This window comes from Lytechinus pictus, chromosome 10, assembly GCF_037042905.1.
Source record: "Lytechinus pictus isolate F3 Inbred chromosome 10, Lp3.0, whole genome shotgun sequence".
Classification (NCBI taxonomy): Eukaryota; Metazoa; Echinodermata; class Echinoidea; order Temnopleuroida; family Toxopneustidae; genus Lytechinus; species Lytechinus pictus.
Window position 1 is genome coordinate 31,760,394 of NC_087254.1, and position 13,599 is coordinate 31,773,992.

General features: G+C 35.7%; 1 protein-coding gene across 2 annotated transcripts in view; it reads right to left on the reverse strand.

Annotated features, from left to right (window-relative positions):
* Positions 1–3,332: 3,332 nt before the first annotated feature.
* The window catches only part of LOC129270492 (nuclear pore complex protein Nup85-like), a 38,425-nt gene continuing 28,158 nt past the window's right edge, over positions 3,333–13,599 (reverse strand). For both annotated transcript variants that reach the window (XM_064105827.1, XM_064105828.1), the window contains exons 17-19: positions 13,234–13,333; positions 12,555–12,717; positions 3,333–6,406 (exon numbers count right to left, since the gene is read on the reverse strand). In XM_064105827.1, the coding sequence (XP_063961897.1) occupies positions 6,296–6,406; positions 12,555–12,717; positions 13,234–13,333 (374 nt within the window). In that variant the 3' untranslated portion in view covers positions 3,333–6,295. The remainder of the gene's footprint in view (positions 6,407–12,554; positions 12,718–13,233; positions 13,334–13,599) is intronic.

Sequence of the window (13,599 nt, forward strand, 5' to 3'; positions counted from 1 at the left end):
ATTCATTGAAACATCTACCGCATCAAATACTTTTAGATAATACTGAAATCAAAGAAGTGCAAACAACAAAATTCTTAGGTCTTACTATTGATCACAAGCTTACGTGGAATGCTCATATCAACAATATTTGCAAAACTGTGGCAAGAAATATTGGAGTCATCAATAAGCTTAAAAACGCTCTTCCAGCACAGGCGCTATCCATGTTGTATTGTGCATTAATTCTACCATATCTTAATTATGGAATTCTGGCATGGGGTAATGCCTCTCAAACGAGACTCAATAAAGTCTTGCTACTTCAGAAAAAAGTACTGAGAATAATATGCAATATGTCCTTTAGAGCTCATACAGATGAATTGTTTCGTCATAAACATATCCTTAAAGTCAATGACCTGTACCGCTTGCAACTATTCCAATTCATGTATCAGCTAGATAGAAATAGTGTACCTAATGTCCTACAAAAGAAATTTATGAGAAACAATACTTTACATTCATATAATACGAGACATTCATATGACTATCACTTACCCAAAAGTAGAACAGTATTTTCTAGCAAAACTGTATTTTTCACAGGACCAAAACTCTGGAATTCTCTGGACAGAGTAATAAAAGAGGCAGCTAATCTAAACCGATTTAAATTACTCATCAAAAAATTTATTCTGAATTCTTATTGATTCAATCAAATATTTTGTGAACCTCATACTTACCCAAGGTAGTATTGATTATTTTAAAGTCAATATTTAATTTTGTATATAGTGTAAATACATTTGTGTTACAGTGTTTATATATAATTTTATAGAATTTTGCTGATTATTTTACTCTACTTATATCATATTACCCTTGTATAAGATTTTGATAGGGGGTCTACATTTTACAAGCTTTGCTTTTTAGTAGGCCCCTCCACTTTTTTCATTTCATTGCTACGTTTCAATCCTGTGTGTTATGCATTTTTTCAGTGTTAAAATGATTTATTATAAATGTACTTTGATGATTGTGGAATATGAATATATCAATAAATAAATAAATAAATAAATAGGGTCCAATTTGAGCGACGGAGGCGTGGGAGGACTGGTGGGGTGTATATTAAACCCAATGTAAGTAAAGGTAATAGTGCTGATCCTAGGCTTTGGAATGATCTTCCGGATTTCGTTCATTGTCGTTCGTGACTCTGCAACACTCCATTTTAAGACTAAACTGAAAACCTACCTTTTTAATCAGTAGCAAATCATATCAATTTTTGTTATTTGTGATATATTGCTTGTCATTTCTTAATTTATCCTCTATGCATTTTCCTTTAATATTCGGTAGTCTTAAGTTGATATTATATTTTATTTTGTATTACGCTGACATGTACTTATTTTTTACTATGTATCCAGCGCTTAATGCGTATTTAAGCGCTTTATAAATGTTTATTATTATTATAATTATCATTATCAAAGGCGACGTTCGTGATCACGTAGCTGTACTGGTTTAGGCAAGGGCGGAAATCTGTCTCCAAAGGTAGGGGGACCAGCTAGGGGCTGGAAAATTTGACAAGCAAAAAAAAAAGGTTATCACCCAAAATGTGAGGTAATTTCAACCAAAATAAATTTTACAAGCCCCCCCCCCCCAAAAAAAAAAAAAAAAAAAAAAGGTTATCACCTATTAAGTAAGGTTCATCTCGTCTAAAATACATGTTTTATTTCAATTTCTTTCTTTCCATCCTAAAAGACCCCCCTTCTATTTTGGGTAGGGGGGACACGTCTCCCTGGGATTTCCGCCCATGGGTTTAGGGGGTCAATTCAGGGAATACTTGTCGGGCCGTCAAGGGAAATAATGTTTTGTCTCCAAACACACCAAACTTGTTAAGGGGTGCATTTTCAGAATATGGAATATATTTGTTTAGGGTGCTTTTCGAAACCCCATGGTCACGCCTGATATCCACTCGTCAATTGAAATGGCACCGGGAAGTGGCCCCCGGGACGTGAAGTTGAAAATAATGTAGCGGTGGTATTCATATTTTTACTCGGTGCTCTGTAAAATGAAACTGATGGCATGAAATATACTGGTACGTGCAGGAAGACCAGATACATGGTTACAGTGATCTTGTATAACCGGAGTGGATCAGTTTCTGTACAGTGATTTGTCTGAAATTGATACTCAAGCTGACAAATTCCTACGGGTATATACAGCCAATCGTTCATGAGATATACATTTCGTATGCCGAGAGTTCCATCCTTTCGGAGAAAAGTAAAAGTAAAACGAAGAGAATGTGGAATGCCCCGTCCACGCCGTTGTGCAAAAAAAAAAATGGAGGAAAGTTTTAGATACATGCATGCTTACGGAAAATAGGGAAACATTATGGATGTATATTTTTTTCCGGGATATTTTTACGATGTTCAGCTACCCATTTTAATTCCAATTATCTTTCTATCTTTCTGTCTTTCGTTTCGCCCCCATATAGCCTCTCTATTAGTTTCTCATCTCCAACTATTCCTTCCAATCATTCTTTTACTCTCTCATTTTCCAGAACCTTCGGAAGAAAAAAGTGGTTGAAGTCTCATTGACTGAATAATCATAGTAATGATAACGATGACAAGCTCCGTCCGACGTGCCCAAAGGGCGGGATGAGGGCTCGGTCGGATCACCGCTGTTTTTTTTTTTTTTGTCTCTCAGTATCAATATCACCTTATTCATATCATGTTTTACATCACCATCATCATCTTCAAAACCTCTATTGTGTATCGTTGTCCTACCATCACCACCATCACCACTTTCTATCCCTAGAATATCTAAATTCTTCGTGTCCATATTTTAGGGCAACACAATTGGGAGGGGGCATGGGGAGAACCCTCTCATTATAATTTTTTTTCAAGTAGTGAAAAAAAAAGGGAAGAAAAAAAGATGAAAAATGGGTCGCCTCACTCTAGGTATATTACCCGTTTTTAAATTTAAAAAAGTTTTTTGTTTGTTTTGCCCCATAAAAATATAATTGCAATGGCACTGTCCCTCTCCTCTTCACTCCATTATTGTATTATAATCACCACCATAATGATCAGCATCATCCCCAATACAATTATAAAAAGGGACCAGTTTTGGCAGAACCTTATATTCTGAAACCCCCAAATAAGTTTTAATCATTGATAGACATCAGGTTAGTCCAGTTTAGTGGGAAGAACTTTTATTTCCATTTTTCTTTTCATTCCATTTCTTTCCTATTTTTTTTTTTTTTTGGGGGGGGGAGGGGACTCAAAATCAATTATTCATTCCCTTCAGTAAAAGAAAATGATACTCCTTCTTAAATGATATCATATATCTTCAGATGAGATCAAATGAGTGCAAGTTAGGTCACTTCATGATTTATACAAGACTTCAATATATTTTACATATATAGTATTTTCAACATATTAACTCCAGAGCTGATGATTTTCCATTTACATAACATATACCTTACACATTTCAAGGCATGGATCTAGGACAGAGGGAGGGGGGGGGGGGGTGGCAACATTGGCATGTGTTCTGTCAGATTTATCAAGGAATGACAATTTTTACTTTTTTTTGCAACCTGTTGACTGGGTTAAAAAAAGAATCTAGTCAATGTATTACTGTACATCAATTTAAAGTAAAGTCTAGTTTGAATGACCTCAAGGCAACAGCCACCCCCCAAGAAAAAAAAAAAATCTAATGAATGAGGTCAATTATCACTCAATGTGACAGTGTGTATTGAAGCAATATAAGCATGGACATAACTCTTAGGCAACTACGTGAATTGCTATCACAAAATCGCACTCAAGCTTTAAAATATACCTTACCACTGGCATATGAAAAATTACCAGGTTTTTTGAGCTACCTACCTAGTCATTTCCCTGCAGTGATAAAATAAGAAAAAGCTGGTACTCTCTAGTTCTTTTGTATGACAGCACACCTCTATAAGGACAAGAGCCCACAAGTATCTGTGTAGCACCACTTCATACTATTATGGACATTTACAATGGGATTGACAGGTTACAAATACATTTTTACTTCACATGATTGACAAAAGGGCATATGTGACCAACCACACCAAATCCAACAATAAGTCGCCCAAAAGGAATTTATATATTTTTATCGAGTTGAAAAAGAGCAATCCTAAGCTTCAAACTGATGTGTAACTCGTCAAAATTGATTAAAAATAACGCAGACAAGTACTTGATTTAATTTATAAAAAAAAAAGTGAGAGCTTCCCAAAATCAAGAGAAAACAACGTTTTAAGTTCGGGGTTCACTCACGCATTAGATGTGCACACTGTGCAATCTCAATGAGATTTCCAAGCAATCCACAAAAACTTGTCACAGAAACTCTTGTATCTTGTTTTCTATTCAACTTTACAACTTGAAATTTTGACAGTATGAAGAAAAAAATTACTCTTACAAAAATATACAATTTTTTTTCTTCATTCCTTTGGAAGACAAAATAACTGTTTTGGCTACGTACAGAGAACCTTCCCTGGTGACGTATTGTTGGTTTTGAGGTGGCTGGTTACATATGGAATAAAATTGTAAAGGTAACTATTGGGACTTTAATGTTACCTATCTATTAAAATTCTTTGAAAAAGATAGCCTAAAATAATTCATCATTCAATTCGACTTAACTCAATATTAATGAATTCACAATCAGGTCATGAGCTTGTCTACACACGTTTTGATAATCTTTTCGGACTTGGAACACATAAGCATTTATTGGCATAAGTGTGGCAATTCACTCCATACACTGAAAATGTTGCTGCTTCATGTCGGGATAGGCAACTGATCATGAGGAAAGATGCTTTACTGAAAGGGAACATTGCAGTAGCAACACAGGCATATGCAAGTTATCAACAAGGACACAAATTTAGTGACAGTAATACTAGCATATTACAGAAATGAAATCATTAATTCCATTTTCATTCCATGTTTTAATCATTGACAACATTTTAAAAGTACACTGTAAAAAAATCCCTGTTCTTGTTGCATTCACTGCTCTTGACCTTCATTTGCTAGACTTTTTATTTTTTTATGACTAAAGCTCTGAGCCTCTAACTCATAGGCCCATATTCTGAAACCTGGTTTAACTTAGACCATGGTCTAACTCTGTGCTACAATTATGGGAAGCTGACAAAGTCAAAAACCTTGTTTACATTGTTTGTTTATGTTTACTCTGCTCTTACCTCGTGCAATAATGGTGAAGACAATATTTCCTGACAATTACGATTGATTTGATTGTCGAATATAAGTTGATAACTTGAACTTGTATTGTTAGAGATTATTGCCACAGTTGGATATCTATAAATTAAACCACAGCTTTATATCAGAGTTAAAATAAAATGCAGTTCAAAATACGGGCCTTGATCATGATGTTTAAGAAATTGGGACCGTCTTATTATCAATACTTGCGTTAAACTATGATAAACTCAACGATGGAAAGCTAAAGAATGAGGCAGATTAATCAGCCCTTTTAATATTTTTTTTTCAAGAGACACCATGATCAGAGCTCTGAGTCTCTTAGTCAAAGTAAAAATAACGAAAGGAGCAAGTCTTATCATGTGTTGTGATTCATTCAAAGTAATCTTAACTATGGCAAGCTGAAGAACGGGTAGAAATATTGGCTCAATATTTGTTTCACGAGACATGACCATAGTTCTGAGCTTCTGAATCTTAGTATGAATATATCAATGAATTTTGTCTTATTATTTATAGAGTAGTGATTCATTCAAATAAATATCAACAAAGAAAAGCTCGAGACAAAGTAATTCATCACATGATAAGAGTGTACAATGTCGCCAGTCAGTCAAAGATATCCACAGCCCTATCAAAGCAATCTACCTTTTTGTCTGGAGACATCATGATCTCTTTTGTGACCTATACAGTTCTTTAAACAATGCCTTTACTACATAAGTTGTTTTTTTGTTCTTATGAGACACCATAATTAAAGTGTGAAATCTGCAGTTATGTTCCATGCTTTAGAAGCATTGAATGCTCTGTTCAATTCACTGTTATTTCACGAGACCACTTCATTAAATCATGATTTCTACACAGATCCACAGCGCACTATACTCTGCTACATTCACTTCATTTGATGAGACACCATACATCATAACCTCTTCTGGCTGCAAGAGTAATGTCAGTCCACATGATTTTTTCAAGACACCATATACCATGATCTATGCTCTGGCCACTAGTGCTATGTTCATTCAGGTATTTTGATAAAACACCACAAATCATTATCTCTGCTCTAGATAGCAACTGGTGCCATATACAGTCCACTATCTGGATACTTTTTCATGAGGCAGTGTGTAGTTATATCATGAGTTTTGCTGTGACCCATAACCCTCTTGAAGCAATGCCTGTGCTATGTTCCTTGACAAACCAAGCTGAAGCAGCTCGAGTTTCTCCTTCTCCAATTCAAGCTGACCCTGAAAATATACAAATAAAGATATTGGAATAAATCATATTATTTAACCATGAAGTATATAAGTATAACAAATGTAACGTGATGTCTTGGTAACATGACACTTGCAACTGCAACAATTGCTCCAACGCTATTTTCTCAGAAGATATATGGTTAGAGATAAGATAAGGTGTTCGGTGCAAAATGATGCAAGGATTAGGGTTAATTTTTGTATTTCAATTAATGCTTTAATACATGGATATTCCAGAAGAGCAACTGTTGCAGGAGCAAATGCCATAGAACCAATGTTTACTCAACTCTTCAAGCAAAAAAACCTTATGTTGATCATTAGTACCTTGAACTCCTAAGAATGACAAGGAGAACATGTCAATCTGTTTGAGACGGGCTGAATAACATACAAGTCCCATAGACCCAAGCCAGCATATATGTAGGATTAGTCTCCAATGGGTTAAGGAGTCTGATGACTTCAGGCAACAAACAATTCAGGGCCCCGTCTTACAAAGAATTACGATTGATCTACTCAATCGTAACTCTATGGAAATCCATCAGTGTCACAATTTTTTCTACAGGAAATGTGCAAAATGTCCTTTGCAAACAAAGGCAAACACATCAAATTATCGAGAAAACAAAAAACAATAAATTTATGAATATACATCATATCTAGGAAACATTTTGAACTATCATGCATTTTAGATGTTGACGTTGATGGCTTTCCATAGTTGAGATTGATCAGATCAATCGCAACTCTTTGTAAGACGGGGCCCAGATCCATTACAGATGGAAGTGTCAAAATAAAAGTTCAACTTCATTTATTTCAACCATCTGGTTATGGCATGATCATTCAATTGCACACATACACACACACAAAAGGGTGCATTTCAAAATGCTGTTTATAAGAATACCAATGGATTTATTAACAGAGCGTAATCGTCTTTATCCAGCTGCATCATCGCTGATGCCCAACCCTATTAATTGAAATATAGCTGTTTGTACAAGATGAAGACAAAATGAAAGCAACACAAGTAAAACTGAAGTATACGGCACGTTTTGTACATGTATAGAGGGCAAAGATGCTGGGAGACAAGCAAAGGTAAATTTACACCAGGGGGGGGGGGGTATTCTGAAAAGTCTCGTAAGTTTCCACTTAACTTTCTTCATAAGTTACCCATTTAATGGAGCGATAATGTACCTCCAAATTCGTATTCTGAAAACTCTATTAGCGCTCAATTAACTCCCTTTAGGCCACTCCCCTACTGAGCCGAATTAGCCAATCAAATGCGCTCTTACAACGTAAAATTTTCTACTTTGCTGGCTTGCAGCGCAGCGCCCCGCTGCTACAGGTAACCTGCACCACGATCTTTAATACAAAGAATTTTTGCTGAAAAATAATGCTAAAAGTATTTGCATCGGAGATTAGAGGGTCGTTATGTTGTTGTTAACTCTTGTCTTGTCACTTTCTCTCTCATTTATTGTACCTTTGTGCTTTTCTCTTTTTTTCGAACGCGTTCTGATTTTCACATCCACCCATTTTAATCAATTTTAGCTTTCTTTGTTTTTTTTACAATATTTTCATTTGCCTTTGTCTCGGGGCCCTGATCGGGGGGGGGGGGGGGGGGGGGGGGTCTTCTTTAACTTAATTCCTACTTATTTTAAAAATAACATACTTTTCATTTATATAAGAAATCTTCTCCTACAAAATGCTGATTCGAATAAAAAGATTTTTAAAATCAAACAAGCATAAATTAAAAAAAAAAGCCGAAATTTTAATAAAAAAGGATGTACAAATGTTATGACATTTAAGATTTTATAGGCGGGGAAATGATGGCATCACTCACTATTTTTTTTGCTTTTGTATTTTATTCTATGAGAGAATATTCATTTAAATACTAAAGGGGTCTATGCTTATTTCTTTATTGTCGAAAACAAGGTTTGATTCACCCCTGAACATTGCTGCACCTACCGTGATTTGGCAATCTCATTATTGTCAAAATAATGTGCAAAAACAAAATACTTTATGATGCTAATAATAAAAGAAAATATAGAAAAATAATAGTCATATTTCCAATTTAAGTACACAGTTTCTGTTTCCTTTTCCCCTCTTTTCTAATTTTATTACCAAATATAGTCCCTATGTCTTATTTTACTTGTTTCTCTATACATTTTTTCCCTTTATACTATTCCCTTTTTATACCTTTCTCCTTTAATCTCTTCCTTCCTCCTAATTTTGGTCGCAGTATTAAACCGATTTGATGATATTTTTACAAAATGAAAGCCACATTTAGCAAGAGATGATGAGACTTAATAGACCTCTTATCACCATTATCTTTCCCCACTGGAAAGTCCGCTAATTGAGCGCTATGAGACTTTTCAGAATATCGAAAGTTTTGTAACTACTCTACTCAATTAATTCTTCGCGCGGTCAAAACGCGTACTATCGCAAGTGCGCGCGACGCAACCCTGCCAAATAAGGAAAGGGGCACTTAAGTGACTTTTTAGAATACCAAAATGGTAACTGAGCGCTAATTGAGTTTTCATAATACTACCCCAGCTAAATGGGGTTGGATTGTACTATTGTAGTCTGATTTTTTTTTAAGTGGAAGTTCGTCTTTGGGTCAATAGCTTTATGAAAAACCCTGATGTGAATCTTTTCAATACATATATGCTAACAAAGAAAATATCATCTTCATTTATGAACTTACACAACAAAAAGCATCAGACCGTGTGCTATTTTCAAAGCAAATATTGACCCTAATTGCTCTTTATTGGGAATTATGAGGAAGTCCTTTTTTTTTTTCAAGAATGAAAATACATCTACTTTGATACCCTTAAATCTTAATAAGCTCTTGTGTTACAATTAGTCTCTACCAATAAACAGGATTTTCAGGGGCTACTTTTCACAACCTACTGCATAAATCAACCAGGGTCCCGTAACACAAAGGTTAGCGATTAATTGTACACTTGATTTTACAATTGATTGTACATTGTACATTTAAGCAATAAATCGTAGAAAAATGTTCTAGGATCATTGCTAATCTTTGTGTAACGGGCCCCACAATGCAGTGAATGGGGATTTCCCAGGGCTCACTTGAACTTATCCAGCAAAATCGCTCAAAGCCCCTGGCCCGTATTCTGAACTCGGTTTAAATCAAACCCTGGTTTAAAGTTTTGGTTTAACTATGGAGAGCCAATTGGGGCACAAATCCCTAACAGTACACATCCAATTTATTAACTCATTTGACACTCAAATTGTCCGTAATTGTCTGGGAATAATAACTGCAGTATTTTTCTTTATTATGAAAGCAACAGGAAACAAAATAGTAAACATAAGAGATATACAATATAAACAGAATTTTTTAATTTGTGGCTTCCCATGATTTTAGCACAGAATTAGACCGTGGTCTAAGTTAAACCTTACTTCAGAATACGGGCCCCTGTGTAAATTTTTCCCTGGTAAAGAGGCTTCAGAGTTCACTGTGTTCATTTAGAGTCCATATGTTTGGTACTGAAAAGGACCACCAAAACTCTAAACAGGATGTGCTTTGTGATTAGTATACCAACTTGGGATTAGTCTTATGACTCTCTCCACGAACATTTCATTGTGTGAAAATCTTCTTTTTGTCACCTTAACACAACGGCGGGAGAGATAGAGTGCCTCAATATACTGGCAATATGCAAACCATCCGGTTCTGCGCATTACCAGCTGAATCTGAATAAGTGAAGCCAGGGCTTTAGTCTTCATGACCCCCCACCAATAACAAGTATTTTGAAATCCAACAGCAGGTTTACAGCTTGAAACTTAATTGCATTGATACAAAGTGGTAGTTGATAGGTAAATTAGAAGTATAATAATAATAATAATAATAATTAGACTTATATCGCGCCAAATCCACTCTGTAGAGTGCTCAAGGCGCTTTTTAGGAAATTATAAAAGAAATTAAGAAGAATTGAACAGAAATGTTTTGAGGTAATGTTTAAAAGTTTCAGAAGTCAAGCATTGTTTGATGTTTTGAGGGAGGCTATTCCATAGCTTAGAGGATGAGTAAGCAAATGATCTTTCACCCCAGGTTTTGGAAATTTTGGGGGTAACAAGAGAATTGGAAAAGGAGGAATGTAAGGATCTTGAAGGGGTATAACTTTTGATAAGTGAAATAAGGTACTGGGGAGATGAGCCATGAACACAATGAAAAGTTAACAACAAAATCTTGAACATAATACGCTGTTTTACAGGGAGCCAATGTAAGGATCTTAAAATAGGAGTAATGTGAGTGCGCCTGGTGGATAGAGAAACGATGCGAGCGGCAGCATTTTGAAGTTTCTGAACTTTGACTAACAGATTCTGTGGTAGATTAAACAAAAGGGAGTTTCCAAAATCGAGACGGGACAAAATTAAAGCGTGAACCAATTTTTCTGTGGCCGGTCGAGACAAGTATTTTCTAATAGAACCAATATTTTGCAATTGGTAGCGAACGGATCTACAAATAAAAGAAATGTGATTCGACATTGTCATGTGAGAATCAAAAACTATACCGAGATTGCGACAAGAACTTGACAAATTTACAGTGAGGCCAGAAAATGAGATTGAGTCGATGTGGATTTTACTTAGCTGTACCTTGGAGCCAAAAAGAAGAAATTCACATTTGGCTGGATTCAACTTAAGAGAGTGAGAAGTCAGCCAATTGTGAACATCAACCATGCAACATTCAAGACGATGGATGGAACTTTCTGCAGCTAGTTGATCCGAATTAAAGGAAATCATGAGTTGGATGTCGTCTGCATAAATATGGTATTTTATGTCGTGTTTCAACAGAACTTGTCGCAATCCAGATAAATAAATCGAAAAGAGAGTTGGCCCGCCCACAGAACCCTGAGGTACTCCACAAGAGAGAGGCAAAGCATCAGATTTATAACCGTTAATACAAACGATCTGAGAGTGGAATGAGAGATAAGACTCAAACCACTTGTAAGCCTCACCCTTAACACCGAGTGAACTAAGTATGTTCAAAAGGATAGTGTGATTTACCGTGTCGAAGGCAGAGGACAAGTCTAACAGCAAAAGAGCTGTGGTGTTCCCTTTATCCATGCCTTGTAGGATATAATTAGATGCGTCAAGAAGTAGTGTTTCTACACTATGATTAGACCTATAACCAGACTGGAAAGGATCGAGCAAATCATTATCCGAAAGGTATTCAGACAATTGAGAGAACACAATCCTTTCAAGAATCTTGAATAAAAATGGTAAGTTTGAAACTGGGCGGTAGTTTTGGAGGGAGTTTTTGGAGGGAAGTATGATGCAGAGTCTGAAGTTCGAGAAAAGATTCACCATAAACTGGCTGCTCTTATTAGACAGACAGGAGTTATAGAGGTCTAATCTCCAACCTAGACATGGTGTAACTTGTTAACCCTAAAAGAGCCAGGTTATTTGGACCCATTTCACAGCCGAAAGGGGGCGGATTCCCCCCCTGAGATCTTGGCCGTCGATCGCATGAGCGCCGCGAAAATTTGAAGTGGTAGTGTGCGATAAAATCTACAAGGCTATATGATTAATTTTTCTGATAAAATAAGATTTTTTTTTTAATGAATTAATTATGCTAATTTATGCATGAAATAAAAAATTTGCTCTAATTAACTTATTATGACCCCAAAATTGCTAATTTTTTATTCACAGACTCTTTGTAGGATTCTGATCAAATGTACATCAAAAAAATTTGGTATCGCAAGTTTTTTCTAATGTACTTTATTGTTTTTCCTAATTTCTTATGTATATATTTCTTTACTTGTTTTTTATTGTTTTTTGATGGAAATTGTTGCAGACTTAATTCTGATCATAAACAAGACAGAATTAATTAATTTTAATCAGTAAAATAAGAAATACTGATACATTTATGAATTTTGGCTAAATACACAATTTGCATTGGATTTGTACGTGAATTCACGTTTTTGAGCAATTTTGGGTCCGACATGCACTTACATAATGTTTCGTGATTTCGTAACCATGTACCCGGGCATCGCAAATTTGGTCTCAAAAGTTGCGCAAGATTTGAAAGTAAAAAGTCAGCAAGCGGCGCGGTAAAAAAAATTCCGCGTGGTAGATTAATCGCGAAAATTTAAGCGTCAAATTTGAGTCTGAGCTTGCAGACCAATTGAATACTGACCTTGCTCTTCTTGGGTAGGATCTGTGTCTGATACTCCTCTGATTTGAACCATTTATCCAGCTCTTCATGGCATCGTAGAAGCTCAGATGTCTGTTTGCTGCTGAACACTACCTCCTCCAACTCAAGGAGAGGTAAGGCATCGGTCAGTAGGGTCAACCAAAACCTTCAAAGATAAACAAAAGTAACTACTGAATTCTGTCACTCCACTGGGCTTACATGGAGGTAAAGCATTGGCAAGTAAAATATGCAATATAAACAAAAATTAATTACTGAAATGTCCATTACAATGGGATTTATATATGGAGATAATGCATCACTATCAGTGAATAGGGTTGACAAAAACATTCTAGAAAAAACAAAAACAAAGCTCAATTAACTACTGAATTCTGTTATTCCCATGGGCTTTCATGGAGGTAAGGCATCAGTGAGTATGATCAACAAAAACTTCAAGATAAACAAAGTTAATTACTGAATTCTGTCATTCCAGTGGGCTTATATAGAGTTTAGGTATTGGTAAGTTGGGTGAATCAAAACCTTCAACATAGAATTAACAAAGTTCAATTAACTGCTTAATCCTGTCATTCCCATGACATTCATATCGTGTAAGATCCTCTTAAAAACTGTAACCAGCTCTTGGAAGTAAAAAATGATTGCAAAAGTGTTTGGATGATGTACTCACTGTTTTGGTGCAAGTCTAGCTCGAAGTAAAGACAAGAGAAGAGCTGCAGCATCACTGAAATCTCCCTGCTCATACAGGCGATGGAATTCACGGTATTTACCTATCAAGAAAATATTAAATACAGTCAATGAAACACATCAACTAAAAAATTCTGTAAGCCACTTCAGTTCGTAAAAAGCCTACCTGTTTCTCATACACAACAGATGAATGAATGTTTTCAATATACATGATAAGATTTACCAAAGCAAGATCCTTATCCACAAGAAAGTAAAAAAGGAATTATACACACCTGAAGAAGCAGCATTTCAATGACTGAGAGTAAAGTCCCAAGGCCATATACACTGATGAATTCCCAAAACCTTCTTT